The sequence below is a fragment of the Vicugna pacos genome, chromosome X (assembly GCF_048564905.1).
Source record: "Vicugna pacos chromosome X, VicPac4, whole genome shotgun sequence".
NCBI lineage: Eukaryota > Metazoa > Chordata > Mammalia > Artiodactyla > Camelidae > Vicugna > Vicugna pacos.
Window position 1 is genome coordinate 64,955,300 of NC_133023.1, and position 17,875 is coordinate 64,973,174.

At 33.9% G+C, this 17,875-nt stretch overlaps 1 protein-coding gene across 2 annotated transcripts in view; it reads right to left on the reverse strand.

The window, feature by feature from the left end:
- POF1B (POF1B actin binding protein) overlaps positions 1-17,875 on the reverse strand; it is a 71,915-nt gene that overhangs the window by 13,754 nt on the left and 40,286 nt on the right. For both annotated transcript variants that reach the window (XM_015250767.3, XM_006217754.4), the window contains exons 7-13: positions 13,405-13,535; positions 8,900-8,927; positions 7,674-7,748; positions 2,497-2,589; positions 1,533-1,646; positions 576-728; positions 101-220 (exon numbers count right to left, since the gene is read on the reverse strand). In XM_015250767.3, the coding sequence (XP_015106253.1) occupies positions 101-220; positions 576-728; positions 1,533-1,646; positions 2,497-2,589; positions 7,674-7,748; positions 8,900-8,927; positions 13,405-13,535 (714 nt within the window). The remainder of the gene's footprint in view (positions 1-100; positions 221-575; positions 729-1,532; positions 1,647-2,496; positions 2,590-7,673; positions 7,749-8,899; positions 8,928-13,404; positions 13,536-17,875) is intronic.

The following is a 17,875-nucleotide window of genomic DNA, read 5'->3' on the forward strand; positions in this document are numbered from 1 at the left end:
TCAGTTGATTTTTCTTTGTAGCATTGAACTTGAAACCATCATTATCTTATTAGAAACTTTGTGCTGAACTATGCATTTATGCAGTGTGGGATCCACATACCCTTAGTTTGGAGATCTCTCTATCTTTCTCCATTCTTAAGTTTTTAACCATCTCCATGTAATGGGTGCCAATCTCATCCATTTTAGCCTGCAGCATTGGGCCTGTACAAGTCTCAGAAACCTACACAAGAGAAAATAACTTTCTGTAATTAGATTGTTGTGAAGAAAATACATATTATATTATAAGACTTATTATTAGATGAAAACCACATGATTAAACAAGACATTGAAATAATGAGAGTGATTCTTAGGAGTTCAATTATACAACTCAAATGGCAATGAGTTAAGACCTAATTTTATGTGACACCATCAGAAAGCAGTCCACATATTTTCTCAAGAAGAACAGGATATATGTGTGTATGTATGTGTGTGTGTATATATATATATATATATATATATATATATATATAGCCAATGCTAGGATTATAATGGTACAACTAAGGCAATAACATATATTTAAAACAAAAATTTAATACCTGTATTCTAAGATTTTTATTCTCTTGCTCTAAATTACGCTTACAGTATTCCAGTTCTTTTAGTCTATACTCCATGTCTGATAGTGTATGCCGAAGAGAGAGATTGTTTTCTTCCAATGCTTGGCATTTTGAAGTTGAGTCTTGAAGTCCTTGCTATAAAGGAGGCACAGTAAATAAGACTAATGAATTCTACTTTGAGGGGAGAGTGCTTTTAGTTGATTAATTCAGTGAAATGAAGGAAATATTTTTCCATGCCCAGTTTTCTTCTATATTTCCCCTTAAATGGTAAGTTAAATCAGCCAAGAAAGATATTAATCTTACTTTCCTAACTTGAGTGAGAAAGAAGTAAGAGTAGATGAATTTTCAATGTACCAAGCAGTTTAGCAATCTGACTCTTGGTACTCTTTGACAATACCATAACCAGCCTTCTAGTAGGCACCAAAATGACCATGTGCCTGATAATGTGACAACTGGAAACTGAGCAAAAATTTGGGACTGTCATGGGAGTGAAGATTAGGAATGGATCAGACTTATAGATTTATGATTTCCTACAAATCATCTCTGCTCAGTTATCTGGAGAAAAATTGTAGAGTTCTTTCATTCAAATTATTCATTGAACAAACATGTGCTAAGATCTACAAAAACTTTTTTCATCAACACATTAGAAGATAAAATGAGTGAACTTAGATTTTCAATATTTATACAATTTTTATCACCCAACAAACACTGATAATTGTGGATTATATATATAATCATATCTAATACTTAAGGTTATCTGTTTTTCTGAGAGGGCTTCAGTCATTGGAAATAACCAAAGCCATTCAATTCTCATATGAGCAAACTGTTCCATCAAATTTTAATTCTGTCTGGATTGTATCTCATAACTCCAATGTGCCAGTAATTGTGCATATGGAAAACTATCAATCTAATTTATTATCAATAAAAATATCAACTTACCTGCTGCTGGCGATTATTTGCTCTGACTGATGCCAAAAGTTCTTCGTACTCTTTTATTTGAGTTTCTTTGAATGCCAAGTCTTTCTCAAGTCTTATCTTGTCATTTTCCAGTGACTAGAAGTAAAATTATTTGTTATGATTCAGAAGTACAGAAACTTGTCAATAGTTACAAAGACTTGTTTAGATTGGAAGGTTTAAATAAGCACTTGTTTCATTTGTAGTTATTTAATAAAACAGAATTCTTAAAAGTTAATCAAAATATGGGGATACAAAAGGATTGAAATGTTAAAAGCCTGCACTGAAAGAGACATTTTAATGAACTGACCAATTCTAAGTGCAATGAAGCAGAACCTTCTGAAGTATTTTAATGTTTTTCTTCAATATACAAAGACTCCTTGTTAATCCCAGCAGGTGGTGAATTTTCATATTCGAGTCTAAATATGTTCATCAGAACCCAGAAACAAACAAAAAAGCCGCACTCCAAAGTCCTCAAGGAGTTATTCATTGTATAGAAAGTATTCTGAATGTATCTATTTGATGGCATGAAGAGCACCAATTAAAATAGAAAATAGAAAAGGTTTAAGTTCTTGGAGAAAGTTTTCAAGTATTCAAAGAAATTCAAAGTATGCTTTATTTATTATTACAGAAAAGAGGAGTTTCCCAATTAATGAGTCAGATTATTCTAATTTTACAAACTACTCCCTAGCTTTAAGCATTAAATTACCTTAATGGTAAATTAAATAATGCGTACACCCAACTTTCTTCCATTTTCACATTGGCCAGCTTTTTATTTCTCTCCCAACCCGAATTAACTGTCTCAAGGAAATAACTATATCTGGGTGAGCATAACATTGTTGTGTTGTATTCAGTATTTTTTAAAGAAGACTGAATGCTTTGACTTCTATGCTAGGAAGCCAGGAATTAGAAAGGCTTTGGAAGAAATAAAAATCAAAATAAATGTTACTGTCAAGTCATTCTGAAGATGTCCAAGTTCTTCCCGTATGTTGCTGAATGTGGACAGCACTAACCGGAGTGATTTATCAGACATACCCCTCATCTGGAAGAAGAAAATGATTGATAGTTTAGTTTTACTAGCATTTAAAAATAGGCAATGTAAATAATAGTAGTCTTATTTTCCTGTTCCTACAAGCAAATTTATTAACAGTTTTATATTTGATATGGAAATATTAGAATAGGGATACAGGATATTTTACCAATAACATACATAAGTAATCCAAACAATATTCCTGAATAGATCATAGCTACATAATTAGAACAGCGGTCTATTATTTTTTTCATGATGAAGTATCATCTTTCTCATGACAGAAATCTATCAGCAAATTCTCAAATTTACTTTTATTCTCTAAAGATTAGAAAAGATGAGAGTCAAACTTCAAATAATAAATTGCAAGTGTGCTGCCAAATATGTGGATTTTGCCTTAATTGAATAGAATATAATACTAATTAAGTTTAACCTTGAAGTATAGAAATATCTCAAATTTTAAAGAGGAGAAAGAGAAACCCTTTCACTAGGTTGAACTAATTTCTTCAAAGAAAAATGGTTTTAAAAAGAAGCAAATTGTTTCTGAAAAGATGGAGCAAAAATACTTTTCTTTATTCCTCCTGCTAAGTTTAACTAAAAGCCCTAGACTTTATGTATAAACAAACATAAAAAGACTCTGAAAGGTGATCAAAAAATGAAGTCTGGTTAGGAACATTGGGAGCTGAGGAATAACACAGAAGTGAGTTCCTGGATTTTCTTTTTGCTTCATATATCACAGGGTGGTGTTGGGGAAACCAGTTAACCCAGAAACACCAGTGGATACAAACAACAAAAGTCCCTAGTATCTCTAGCCAAAGGACCATGAAAAGGGCGGCCTAGCAAGGCAGAGAACATTTAAATAATAACCACTCTATTCCAGTCAAACACCACAGAAAAAAACCTGTAACTCTACCCTACTCCCACCCAAACCATCGAAAGCCAAGAAGGGAACCTAGATTGTCTCTCTCGACCTCCCTGCTAGGATGATGTCAGGAGGATTCATAATGGAGAGTCAAGACTTTCATCACTGCCCAATAAAATGAGGCTATTCACTTTGCAGTGTTGGTAGAAGCCAAGAGGAGAAAGGTAATGAGACACTTCCCCCCATCCAAACCAGGGTGTTATCAGTGGGGGCCTAGTAGAGAGCCATAATTCCTAGCCCTGCCCAGAAGGAACAAAGAGCTATTCCCCTAACCAGTCAACAGAGGAAGAGGGGGGAACCTGGACGTCCACCCCAGTTGGCAGTAACAGGCAATGCCCCCATTTCTCCTGTTGTTTCAGTACCAGAGGAGACCTGATAAAACAGATTTGAACAAGATCGAAAATCATAACATAATACTCAAAATGTGCAGGTTTCAATTTTTTTAAATTACTCATCATTCTCAGAACCAGGAAAATCTCAACCTGTTAAGAAAAAACAGTTAATGCATGCCAACAAGACAGCAGAAATGTTGGAGGATTTTAAAACAGCCATCTTAAAAATGCTTCAACAAGAAATTACAAACATTTAAAATGAAAAATAGAAAGTCTCAGCAACAAAACAGAAAATCTCAGGAAAGAAATAGAAGACATAAAGAATAAGTAAATGGGAATTTTAAAACTGAAAAGCTCAATAACTAAAAAAGCAAAAAACTCGGTGTATGGAAAGAGCAAAGAATAAGTGAACTTGAAGTTAGAATAATAGGAAACACTCAATTCTGAACATCAGAGAGAAAATAGGTAGAAAAAAAATTGAACCGAGCCCCATAGACCAATGTGAGTATAATATATATCTAACATTCATGTCATCAGAGTCCTAGAAGGAAAAAAGAGTAGAGTTGAAAAGTATTTGAAGAAATAATGGCTGAAAACTTCCCCAATTAGCAAAAAACATAAATATACAGATTCAAGAATTTGTGCAAACCTCAAACAGGATAAACTCAAAGAAATCCATGGCTGGAAGTATTAGTCAAACTTCTTACAAGTGAAGATAAATTTTAAATCGTAAAAACAGCAAGAGAAACTATAACTATTGGAAATAACAATTCAAATAACAGATTTCTCATGAGAAACTGTAAAGGCCAGAAGGAAGTGGCACAACATTTTTAAGTGCTAAAGGAAAAGAATTATCAGCTTCAAATTCTGTATCCAATGCGGGGAAAAAAACTTTAGGAATGAACAGGAAATCACATTTTCAGATGAAAAATAGCAAAAAGAATTTTTCACTAGCAGACCTACACTAGAAGAATGGCTGAAGGAAGTTCTCTGAAGAGAAAGAAAATAATAAAAGAAGGAATTTGGAAGATTAAGAAGGAAAAAGTTAACAGGGTAAGCAAAAATAGGGGTAAATAGAGTAGATTTTCCTTCTCCTCTTGCATTTTCTAAGTTATATCTGATAATTAAAGCAAAAAAAATATGACAGTCTGATATGACTCAAAACATGTAGAGGAAATATTTTAAAAATTATAAATGCGGAGGCTAAAGAGAGATAAAAGAAGCAAAATTTTCTGCAGTTCACTGAAACTAATAAAATGTTGACACCAGCACACTGGGATAAGTTATGAATATATAATGTAATATTTACAGCAACCACTATAAAAGGTATAAAGCGATACACTCAAAAGCACTAGAGATAAATCAAAATAGAATTCCAAAATATGTTCAAATAATCTACAGGAAAGCAAGACAAAGAAAACAGAGAAACAAAAACAGAGAGAACAAACAGAAACCAAGCAAACAAAAAAAGTAAAAATGGCAGATCTACCCTAACATATCAATAATTACAACTTGGTCTAAATATACCAGTTAAAAGACAGATTGACAAACTGACTTTAAAAAAAACTATGACATATATGTGTTTTATATAAGATACTCATTTCAAATATAATGAAAATTAAAATATATATGAGAAGAAAAGTTTGGAAAAAAGATATACCATGCAAACATTAATCAAAAGAAAGCACGAGTGTTGTATTGATATTAGATTAAAATGAATTAGGAGCAAAGAAAATTACCAGTGACACAGAGAGACATCACATAATGGAAAAGAATCAGTCCACCAAGAAGACGTAGTAATCCTAAATGTTTATGCACTAAACAACAGAGCTGCAAACTGGACCAAACAAAACCTGGCACAACTGAAAGGAGAAACAGACAAATCCATAGCTATAAAAGAAGACTTTTATACCCTTCTCTCAGCAACTGATAGAACGACTTGGCAGACAATAAGCAAGAATACAGAAGAATTCAACAACACCATCAACCAAAGGATCTAATAAGCATTTATGAAATACTTCATCCAACAACAGATACACATTCCTTTCATGCTCACAGGGAACGTATAGCAAAATACACCATATCCTTGACTATAAAACAAAACAACTATTTCAAAAAATAGATCTAATATGAACTATGTTCTCCAACCACAGTGGAATCAAATTAGAAATTAATAACAGACAATAGGAAAATCTCTAAACACTTGGAAACAAAACAAATACACTTCTGAATAATACACCAGTTAAAGCAGAAGTCTAAAGGAAGATAAAAAATAAATAAAACAAAGAGAAAATGAAAATACATACCATAATTTGTGGGACACAAGCTAAAGTCATGCTGAGAGGATATGTATAGTATTAAATATTTACATTAGAAAATAGGAAAGGTCTGAAATCTATAATCTAACTTCCTATATCAAGAAATGAGACAAAGAAGAGCAAAATAAACCCAAAGCAAGCAAAGGAAAGAAATAATATAGACAAGAGCAAAAATGTGTAAACAGGAAAATAGAGAAGATCAATAAAACTAAAATCTAGTTCTTTGGAAAAAAAATCAGTAAAATTGATAAACCTCTAACAACACTGACAACAAAAAAAGAGAGAGGACACAAATTACTAGTATCAGGAATTAATAGGGGATATTAATACAGACCCTGCAAAAGTCAAAAGGATAATAGGGAATACTACAAATAATCATACACATATACATTTGACAATTTTGATGAAATGGACTACTTTCTTGAAAAACACAGGCTACCACAACTCACCCAATATGAAACAGATCATTTGAACAGACTTATACCTACTAAGGTATTGAACTCAGAATTTTTTTAAAAATCCTGGAAAAGAAATGTCCAGACCCAGATATTTTCACTGGAGGATTATGCCAAATGTTTAAAAAAGAGTTAATATCATGTCTATACAGTCTCTTCCAGAAAATAAGAAAAAAAAGAAACACTTCCCAATTCATTTCATGAAGCTAGATTATCCTGATACCAAAACCAAGGAGTGAACAAGGAAAGAAAACTGCAGACTAATGTCACTCAGGACTTAGATGCAAACATTCCCAGAGTTTTCCTAAGAAATAGGCCTTGAATGCACTTTGGGTGGACATCCGCCACCAGAAATAATACCAACGACATCTCTAAGATTCAGGTTCTGCCAAGCATATGCATTCCCCACACATATTCTCCTTATAATACAGACTGTGTACCACTTAAAAATAGTATTTCATTTAAGTTTCACAGATATAATGCCAAGTCTAATATTTTGATGATCAACAAAAACTTGAGACCAAATATCAAACTTAGAAATTTTCCTGACTAGACAAAACTAGATTATCTTCAGAATCCTTTCTTGCAAACACACCTACTCTTCTTTTTAGTCATATTTCCTTAGTACCTATCTTGATCTGTCCTGATCTGTCTCTCCCTTCATTGTAGGGGAATTTACTGCTGCAGTGGTCTCTATCTTTCCACAGTTCAGGAAAACCAAGGCTTTGATTTTTCCATTTCTCACTGTTGGGGTAGGATGCGGAGGTGCAGAAAGTAGAATGGAGGAGGACAAAGCCTGTAAGTTAAAGTCAGGTTATGCTACAGCATTAGAGAATAAGGCATTCCACAGCAGGGAATAATATTTCTATAATGATTTCCTGAATGCTAATCATTCAATACTAGTGTTTGATAGTCTGACCAAACTATAACACAATCCTTGTTTAATCAAAGTATAATCAACTCTTGTGAAACAGGGTTTTTATTTCGAACGTTCTGTTCTTAATTAAGGGAGATGCTCTTGGCTAGCAGTTTGTTAGTGTTGAGTTCCCAACCACTATGGACCCCATCTTACCTGCAAAATATAGCGAATTTGTTGTTTTGTAAATTCTGACAATCCTTTTGGAATCAACGATTCAATGTCTTCTGACTGTAAGAAAAGAGAGGCTTATCCATTAACAGATACACATTAGTATTTTAATGATAGGGTCAGTAGACCACAGACTATCAAGCAGCAGGACATATTTTTAGGGACATCAAAAGATTATTTCATTTTTTGAGTAAAGGTTGCTACAAACTTTACTTCTGGCTTTATCAGTTCTTACTTTAAAAATGTCGATTATACTACATACACCATGAAAAGAAACCTGAATTCCAGGAATTTCAGGGGAAAGGTTTTGGGCAACCAATCAAATATTCCATTTCTATTTTTAAAAAAAGCAATTTAAAAACAAAAGAGTGGACTCTAAAATCCCGTTAAACATTTTCTTTCCTCATATCTTTCAACAACTGGAAGTTTTCTTGGGTGGTAAACGTGACATTTTAGAGGCTGATTTTTTAAATAATGAAAATTTGGGGAAATAATTTTTAAAGGTTTATTGAGAATTTGCATAGAGCTGTAGTGACTTTTGAAAGATTATGATGTTGCCACAGCAACATTAGGAAGCTTCAACTAATTTTCAGTGAGGAGCTGAATTGAAGTCAATACTTCATAAAGGCAATTTAGGGCTTACTGAATTATTGTAATGAATGCAGTATATCAATACATTGAAAATAAAGATGAAAATTAACACAAAAGAGGCCACTTTGCCTTTATTACATTGAAATCAGTTCTTTCTCTATTTGATGACTTATTCTATTAAAAGTAATTATTAATAGAATGCATATATAATACTTGAAGTTGCTGGCTATTTGGCATGGGACAGACATGGCTTTGAAATACATTAAAACTAAACTTACTATTTATTTGGTTAATGTAGATTTCAGTTTTCTAAGGCAGAGTGTATGTAGTCAATGAAATTTTAAATGTTCTGGTAAGTAAAGACAAATTAAATCATAAAGCAATGGCTGATTAACCATTTTTTGTGTGAATGATTATTACTTTCACAATTATCACTTTTACAGCTGTCACAAAGATATAAATGGTTATATCATTTTAAAGGCAAAATGATCATCATTTCTGTCGCCAACCTGTGTTTCCAGTCTAATAAAGGTACCAAACGAAAATATTATTAGTGCAAAAATCAGAATCTGCCTTGTTATCAACTATATTTGATTTTCAACTCTTTTTTTACTACTTACCTCATCTGCAGATTCAAAGTCCTGTTTGCTGCAAGAATGAAAAAAAAAACTTAGGAAAATATATACATTGATCATATATAAATGCTAGTGTTCTGATTATTTTATCTTACTTTTTGATATATCATAATAGTACCAATTCAATTTATAATCCAAATGAAAAAATTTAAACTAACTAAAAAGGCACTTGACAAAAATAATTTTCCTGGAACTAGTCAATCTATTCAAAATGAACAACATCCAAATAGCAAACCAACTAAATATGCAGAATTGGTTAGTACCATCCATTAAGACCAGTCTATTTGTGGCTAGATGTAGAAGTCCTCAGTGTCTGACAATAAATACTACCGGAGTGAACAAATATCAATAATAGTTGTTCTCTGTTTCCACCTCCTTTTTCTCCTTGTATTGTTTCCTTTCAATGCTGACTCCAGCTTCTCCCTACAGTGTCTTTAAGTTGTTCACCTCCTTTTTATCAAAATCAAAACTTGCAAGATAAGACTGAGTAACTCATTCAATCTACACCACAGTCTATATGGCAGTGACAAAGTTTAAGAGATACTTGCATGTTTACATAGGGACAGCACCTTAAGCAACATGATCAAAATTCTAGTGGGATAATAGAATTTCCAGCATCAAGATAAGAGTTTGTCCATGAGGGTTGGAAGACCCTTTGTGGAGCCATTTTAGGTAGGGAAATGCTGCAAGAGAATTGTTAGTGGTCATACCAGTCTGGCACTTGCTCATTTGGGGAATGGTGACAGCAGGGAAGGATACAGTTCTAGTGTTGTCAATGGCAACAGACAAGCCTTTTCACCTACTTGTTCCCTCTGCACTTAGTAGAAATATTGGATATCAAATACATATGGTGAATATACGTCTCAAACAAACAAAAATACAGCAGTCATGTTCTGATAGCAAGATGGAGTATTTTAAACTAAGATGATCTTAGGAAATCAGATATGGTTGCCATATCTTCAAGTACAACAGAAAAGTATTTTAGACATATAAACTAGTGCTTTAGCTTCTACCTTTACCTTCTAAGTAAGTGCTTATGAGTAATATATTGCTTACAGAGATAAGTGGGTCACTCACTGTGCAAAACCTCTTGCATGCACTTACAAAAATATACAAAGTAATGTGGAGAATGAGAACTGAAGATTTCATTTCCCAAGGCATGACTGAATATGTGCAATTGTTCATATATATATGTATGAGGTATTTCCTGTGTTGCCCAAAATAGAAATTATGGGGAGGCCCTAGTGAAAAACTGAAATATCTCCTACTTTTTCAATGTGGTACTAAAGTAACTATGTATATACTGGAAGCTGAAACAAGTTAAAAATACGTATCATAATGCAGTTGCAGTAATCTCACGTTACTGTTAACTGGAATTATCACAGTATGAATAGTCTTTTTACATTTAAAATCCCAATTCCAGTGCCAACCTAGTACACATGTCCTTAGTCACTTACTTATTTCTACAAATAAGAAAACAAAAGAAACAAAACAAGGAGCAATCAACAGCCCTGAATACTGGAATTTACAAATGTAACCAAAATGGTTTCATAAGACAACCTTCTTTAATTCAGACCCTCCAGCCCACTCATTGTTGAATTCCAATTCAGAAAGAGAAGAAAAGTGGAGACAAAAGGAGAGGGAGAGAGAGATTGGAAACAAAGAGAGCAGAGTCAGGAGGTAAAAGGTCAGTGTGGATTTCATCTCCATTCAGCACAGGGGGATGGTGGCTAAAATTACAGTGGGCAGAAAAAAGAAAAAAAATAGGTGCCATCTCACCTCCTAGGAAGGAAGGAATGTAATAAGGAAAAACAAAACTAAAAGGAGGGAGAAAGGGAAGGAATGAAAAGAAAAAAACTAACAACCCTCTGACAAACAGAAACTCTTAAGCACCAAAACTTTATGCAACCCTCTCCACTCTGGAGTGTTTACTATGTGGAGACACTTTCTATTTTCTTTTGGGTATTTTATTTACTCTCAAAATTAAATTTAATGCTTTGCAGGGCTTAATTACACAGTTAGGTCACCCATGTATATTTATCAAAGCCCTCGATGAGAGGAAGTTATTTCAGAACCTCAGATTACACCTATAGCTGATTATTATAAAATAATTTAACTTCAGTTACTTTGTCTATTTATAATTAGTATGAGACTAATAAATCTGGAATATATCTAACTCTCATTCTGTAAACCTTTATTGAGTAGCAACTTTGTCAAGATCATGCACTTTGAACTGTTTGGGGGCAATACAAACACAAATATTTTCTTGTTCTGTCACAACCATAATTTAGCCAAAGCAAAATTTGAACAATGTAAAATTGGTCTCAGTCCTGTGACCTTTTCCAATTTGATGATTCAAAAATTGAAAATTCCTTTAATTTGTCTCCAATATCTTAAATAATTTGGAGATATGTATCTAGTATTGAAAGGTTAAGGGATTTACCTAAGGGAGAAAAAGGGTCTCCCATAGGTTCGAGTCCCAGATTTTGCCACTTTTGTGCCCATAGGTCAGTGGTTGTCAGACTTGAGCATGTATTGGAATCCTCTGGTGGGCTTGTTACGGGGCCTTGTAAGTACATGTCTTACTTATTTATTAAGTAAAATCATTTATTACTTATAAAAAGTCTATGAATTATTATTATTATTATTATTATTATTATTATTATTATTATTATTATAACCCCTATTTTACAGATGGTGAAACTGAGGTACAAAGAGGTTAAACAGAGAAGTTGCCTAATACTACACAACTAGTATGTAACAAAAGCTGGGGCATAAATCCAGGATATTCACAGGGCATGATTAATGCACAGAAGAGGAACACTCAGACCAAACTGAGTATCTAGGGAAGGCTTTGCGGAAGAGTTGGGTCATGATTTATAGGGATAAGAATGCTCAAAAATGCTGAAATCCACCTCAAGCACTTAATAGTTGTGTGATCTTAGGTTAATAACTTAGTCTCTTCGGGTGTCCATTTGAAACTTTCTATGGTTACTATGTGAATTAGACAATATATAGAAAAAGTACTCAGCACAGTGTCTGGCACATAGGGGACACTAAATAAATAACAGAGTACTCAGAGTGAGGGCGAAGATTTTAAGGCAGTGACCTTATGCAAATGAATGAATGTGTGAAATAGTTCTTTGGATAATAGGAGATGTTGATTGCCATAAAACAATGATGAAGGCTTAGCTGAAGATGGAAATCTTGCATTAATAATGACCTCAATTCAAATAAATGGCTGCGCTTTTCTCTTACTGTGCTCAACTGCATGGATGTAGTGTAAAGAAGGCATTCATTCATTCAACAAATATCTATTAAGTACCACACTAAAGCAGTCACCACACTAAGGACCAAGGAAACCAGGCTAAATTAAACAGTCCTCAAGGGGTCATGTCTGAATTCGAGGGATAGTGAGTGTTGAGTAGTGCATGCAGGGAAAAAAAAGAAAACAATAAAGCAGAGAGCTAGACTAATCCAGAGTTAGGCGCTTGCTAAGTCAGAGGGACAATAAGATAAAGAGGCCAGGCAGTTGATGATGATGATGATGAGAGAATGGCTGTAACCATGAATATAAAAGCAAGAAAATCCAAGGACGAGAGAGCTAATCAACAGAGCCGTAGTAAGTCGAGAGAAAGATAGAGAAGAGATTAAAGATTTCTAAGAAGTAGAAGAATCTAGTTAGTGAAGTCTGAACTAGAAAAAAATTACACTGACTTTTCCTTTATCCTCCAGATTTTTCTGAAATTTTGGCGTTTTCCTAAATTTTGCCTGACAGACAACAGCATAAATGATGTGACTATGTAGTAGAAGGCAACTTTTGGAGTACAGCTCATGGAATTCATTTCATAACATAATCTGCTCTCATCTACACTGAACAGTTGATAAATTGTTTATGTTTACACATTTAAATATTATTAGATATTATTATAAAATATCATTATATAACAGACATATTTATATTAATTTATAAATAGGTATTTATATAATTTCTATTTCATATATTATATATAATATTAAATAATATATACCATTTCTAATAATACATAACCATAAGTGTATTAAACTCTGGCCTTCATTTGGTGAGCACACATCAGTAGAAGATGAACAGTAGTGTGTTGACAGTGGGATTGTTTCTTATCTTATCAGTGTAATATCTTAAAACAAGTCATAGTGTGCCATCCATTTTTTGAGCTCCTTGCCCAAGAGGTTACATTTGTTGTCAAAGTACATTACAAAAGAAGGTACACAGAATTATTTACTGATCCTAAAATAGCTGGTGTGACCTCTTTGATGATTTTCATAAAGTACATTAACTCTTAAAATAAGACATTTGCTCAGATCTGCTCAGAGTTGCCCTGTTTCCCCATCAAAAGTACATTTTTGCTATGAACCTAAAATTGCTCTAAAACATAGTCTATTAAAAATACCAGAGTATTGTAAACTGTTTGAAAATTACAACATTGAGTCAAGTGATATATTTATAGTACCTTCCTCCAATTCTCTGCAAATGTTCTAATAAGCAGTGATATAGATCCGTATTTTTACGGCTTAGATCAGCAAGCAACTCTCCAAAATACTTGGGGTCCAATTTTTCAGGGCCATCATCCTGAATTATCACCTGAAGAAAACATCAACCACAATTATAAACAATATTAAGCAATTCTAAATTCACAGATGTTTTGACATCAAATGAAAAAAGTGAAATAACCTATTAATACAAGTAACTCATCACAAAGTCATCACATGAATCAAGCAGCTAAATCGTCTTTGCATCTGGTGTATACATTTTTCAATATGGGAGGAATTTAAAGGAAAAGCAAAAGTGCAATAACATTTTCAGTTTCACTTCACTCGAGTCTAAATGACCTAATGAATGCAAACTTGAATAATTTATATAAAAATTCTTGAATATAGACATTTAAATAAAACAGTAAAACAAGTAAACCAAAATCTTTGAATTGCTTGTTACCACTACATGGCTTATTCATCTATCCCCTGCTGGAAGAGAAGATGGGAGTTATTTAAATTATACTGACTATAGAAGAATTTCATTTGGACTTGCATTTCTCAATGAAAATCAGCTTGATGTACTAGTATATCTTAAAGTTGGATTAGATGAACCTTGGCAATTCAATGTATTTTTATTATTTCTTATTGGATTCCCTCCATTTATTATTTGGACTGAGTATTTAGCCAATCTGACATGGGAAAAAGTAGCTCAGAGCCAAATGTAAAACATTTGCAGTCCTCAGAGACATTTGAAATCCTAAACACAGATTACTATGAATAGTGTCCTAAATAAGTTTTTTTTTTGTGCTCTTCTGCACTCTCTTCCTACTCAAAAGAAACAAACTTAAGTAAAGATTGAGCCATACTTTTTGGTATATGCCATAATATCTTGCACAACACTGATTGAACACCCTATAGTGGTTCAGTAAGTACTCGTTGAAATGTAAGAAGTCATCTACCTACTTGGTTGTAAGTGACTCTGAATGCTAAGTGATTCTGGAAAGAATCTTTTACAGGTTTCTCTCTTAAAGCAGCTAACCAAGACAGATTAAGAAAGCCAGAGTACTTCCTCAAGAAATGGTGATTCCTTACACTTTCTTTGTAAGTTCAGGTACATCTAATGGCAGCAACCAAACTGAACTCCTTATAAGAGTTGAAAACTGACATTTGAGTCCTACTGGATTTCTAGATCTTGGCAGTCAGCTCCTTAGTGATAGACCCCTCTCAGTAAGTGAAGGTCAAAGTTAGGCAAGTTTTTATTCAGAATAATCAGTAACCTTTGATTTCACGTTTTATTCAAGCATTTCTCCATTATGGGCCATCTATATATTCACCAAACTGGGAGTGGCCTAAAAACATGGTTTCAAATCTGATTTTAAAGATCAAGGTTAATTGGATAGAGGAAAACCTAGCTGTCATGTCAATGTCATTCCAGTGATCTACAGGTCATTTCATTGCTGAAGCTGGCCAGACAGCTGCCTGCCTCCCCTCTCTTTGTGGGTCCCTTCCAAAACCGTTAACTTTCCCCAGCAGAAAAGGGCAGTTCTTTAGCCGAGGCTATTCAAGTACTGAGCTCCCCACTAGAATCCACAAACAATTAATTTGATATGTTTAGTATTTTGCTTGCCTTTCTCTTAGCCAATTTTAATCCCCTCATAATGCTGCGAAAATCATGGGGTTTTTTTTCCATCCCGTTTGATCCATTTGACAATAATTTTATAGTTTCCAATTGTCTTGAAGTATTTCTTTTTTAATTTTAGCATAAATATTCTGTCCTTGCGCTGTACACTAGTAAACCTTTTGGGTACATGAATCTCTAGTGCCATCACTAAAACTTTTGCTCGCATGATTTCTATGTGGCACCCAAGTAAAGAATCAGAGCCCAGGAAAAAGAATGATTTACATCGTGTCTGTGTTCATACATAAAGAGAGGTATTAAAAGTTACCAAAGGGAGGTGATTTTATTTTGAGAAATGATAGTAATAACTAATATTTAATTAGCTCTTGCTATGTTCAGGCATTATGCTACAAACTTGCCACAAAGATTAAATGAGGAAAGGCTTGTAACCACTATACAATATTGCCTCCCCAGAAGACCTCTTGTGTTTGCTCAGCAAACAGTTTCGGAGGTTAGTTAGGCTAGGAGTTGAAATAGTCAAGAGTTTGATTTTCTTGGTATGAAATTATGCAAAATGTTTAGAGAAAATTTAAGAGAGACTAAGAGCATTAGAATTGAAGAATAGGTTCTTTTGGCAAAAAAGATGGCAAGGTAGAAAAGCAGGAAGCAAAATTTCACTCATTTGTGTATATATTCCTCCTCGGTTTTGTACAGTCTACAATTTACAATAGCATTTGAGTAACATAGCAAAAACCAAAATCCAGTTCAGTTCAAAAGTTTGGAGGGAGAGGACAGACAGAAGTCAGCTTCTCATCTGCTTTTAAAGTCTTTGATGGAATTATGCTCAACAATAAAATGAAATTTCCTAACCATAAACTATGATGTGCCAGTGAGCAATATTTTCAATTACTAAATCACAGGTCAGTAGAGCTCCCTAGTTTTATTAGAACTGTTTGTAGGTGTGTTTTGACATTTCTTTTAAAGTTGGCTCAAATCCATGTTCTTGTCACCTTGAAAGAGCCAAGATATGGAGCCTCCCAAGGAAATACGAATGTTTTCGGTCAGAATAATGACAGCTCCTAATGGATAGAGGTTTTCTCTCTGTGACAAAATTCAGTTGACAGGATACTTTAGATAAAAAGAGTACCTCATGTCAACTCTTCTGCCTGATGAATGAGAGCTATCTCAAGTGTCAGTCAGATAAAAGCTTTAGCTTTTCACATAGAAACAGGGCAGAAATACAAACTGTGCTGAAGAATAGTTGCTTCCAGATATACAAAATGTGGGCTTTCTCAAAAAATTATTAGACATTCTTAAGCATGCATTCATCAAATATCTTTTATCAGATCACTTTCTGACCATAAAAATGGCCAAGCAGTCTAACTCCTTTTCTCTGATTCCTAGTAAAAAAAAAAAAAACTTTCATTAGAATTACTGCCATAAGTGGAGGAGGGTATAGCTCAAGTGGTAGAGGGCATGCGTAGCATGCATAAGGTGCTGGGTTCAATTCCCAGTACCTCTTCTAAAAATAAATAAAATCTACCAGCACCACCACAAAAAATAAAATAACTTTTAAAAAAAGAATTACTGCCACAAACCCAAAGAAAGGCAACACTGTTTAGGTGTGAAATCAGAGACAAATTCATGGTCATGTTTCAGAAAATCTGTAGAAAGGAAGTACCTTGTAAAGAAAAACCATGGGCTTCCACTAACTTGGAAGTTCTTGTCCTGGTTCCAATCTGGGGTTTTGTTTCTTATTTGTGATCTGTGAGATTCCAGGAGTGGAATTTTCTTGCTAGCATCAGGGGTTGGTGGGTATAGGTCAGTGGTAGAGCATGTGCTTAGAATGCACGAGGTCCGGGGTTCAATCCCCAGGACCTCCATTAACAACAAAAAAAGGGTTCAAATTTCTTGCTAGCATCTACATTATATAAACTTCAATATTCAAAGATACTTTTGACCAACCATACTTACAAAATTCAATGGTAGTGATTATAGAGTCCTGCAGATAGTAGACACACAATAGTAGCAGATTTCAGCTGAGCTGTCTATTTTCTTGCCTGCCCGCCCCCCTCAAGCTTAATGACACACATCCGTGAGAATGCTGTTCAAGACTAGGGACAGTCTGTGATCAAGGCACAAATCACAATCCAGTAGTAATCTAGTAGTAGAGGGTATTGGCTCAATTGAATTTATCCTCACCAGGCAACTGGCCTAAATGTGTGCATTTTTCACCTATGTAGAATGGTTGCTTAACAGATTAAAGTGCTTAAGAAGCCATGTTATATAAAAGCAATTGTACATAAATGCCTAATCCTCTAAAAGGTCATGAACTTGTTAAGAAACAAGGTCTGCTGTGCTTAGACCCTCCCGGGTAGTAACTTTTTGCTACATGATAACAGAAAACATTACTATTAAGAAAAGCTCACAATATATAGATTATTATCCTGCAACCCTCATAATGATATGGTGATACTTGTAGAAAAGTTACTGCTTCACTAATTTTGCTTTGATTTGGGACACTTAATAGCTATCAGACTGATTGAAACCACAGTTAATCCATTGGGCATCAATCCCTGTGAAATTAAATGCATTTTATGTACAATGTCATTTGGCTAATGAGGTTACAAAAAAACACAATAATTGGTCTTTTCCTATTTTGTACCACAAGAAGAAATCCTAGCAGGAGAAAAAGTGTCAGAATTTTAGGTTCTGAAAATCCTCATTGCTATTTTAACCTCCATAGGTATTTTAGGAAAGAAATGTTTCATTATACAGTATGTGGTACATAGAAGAATTTCAATAACTGTTGTCACTGAGTTGAATGTATT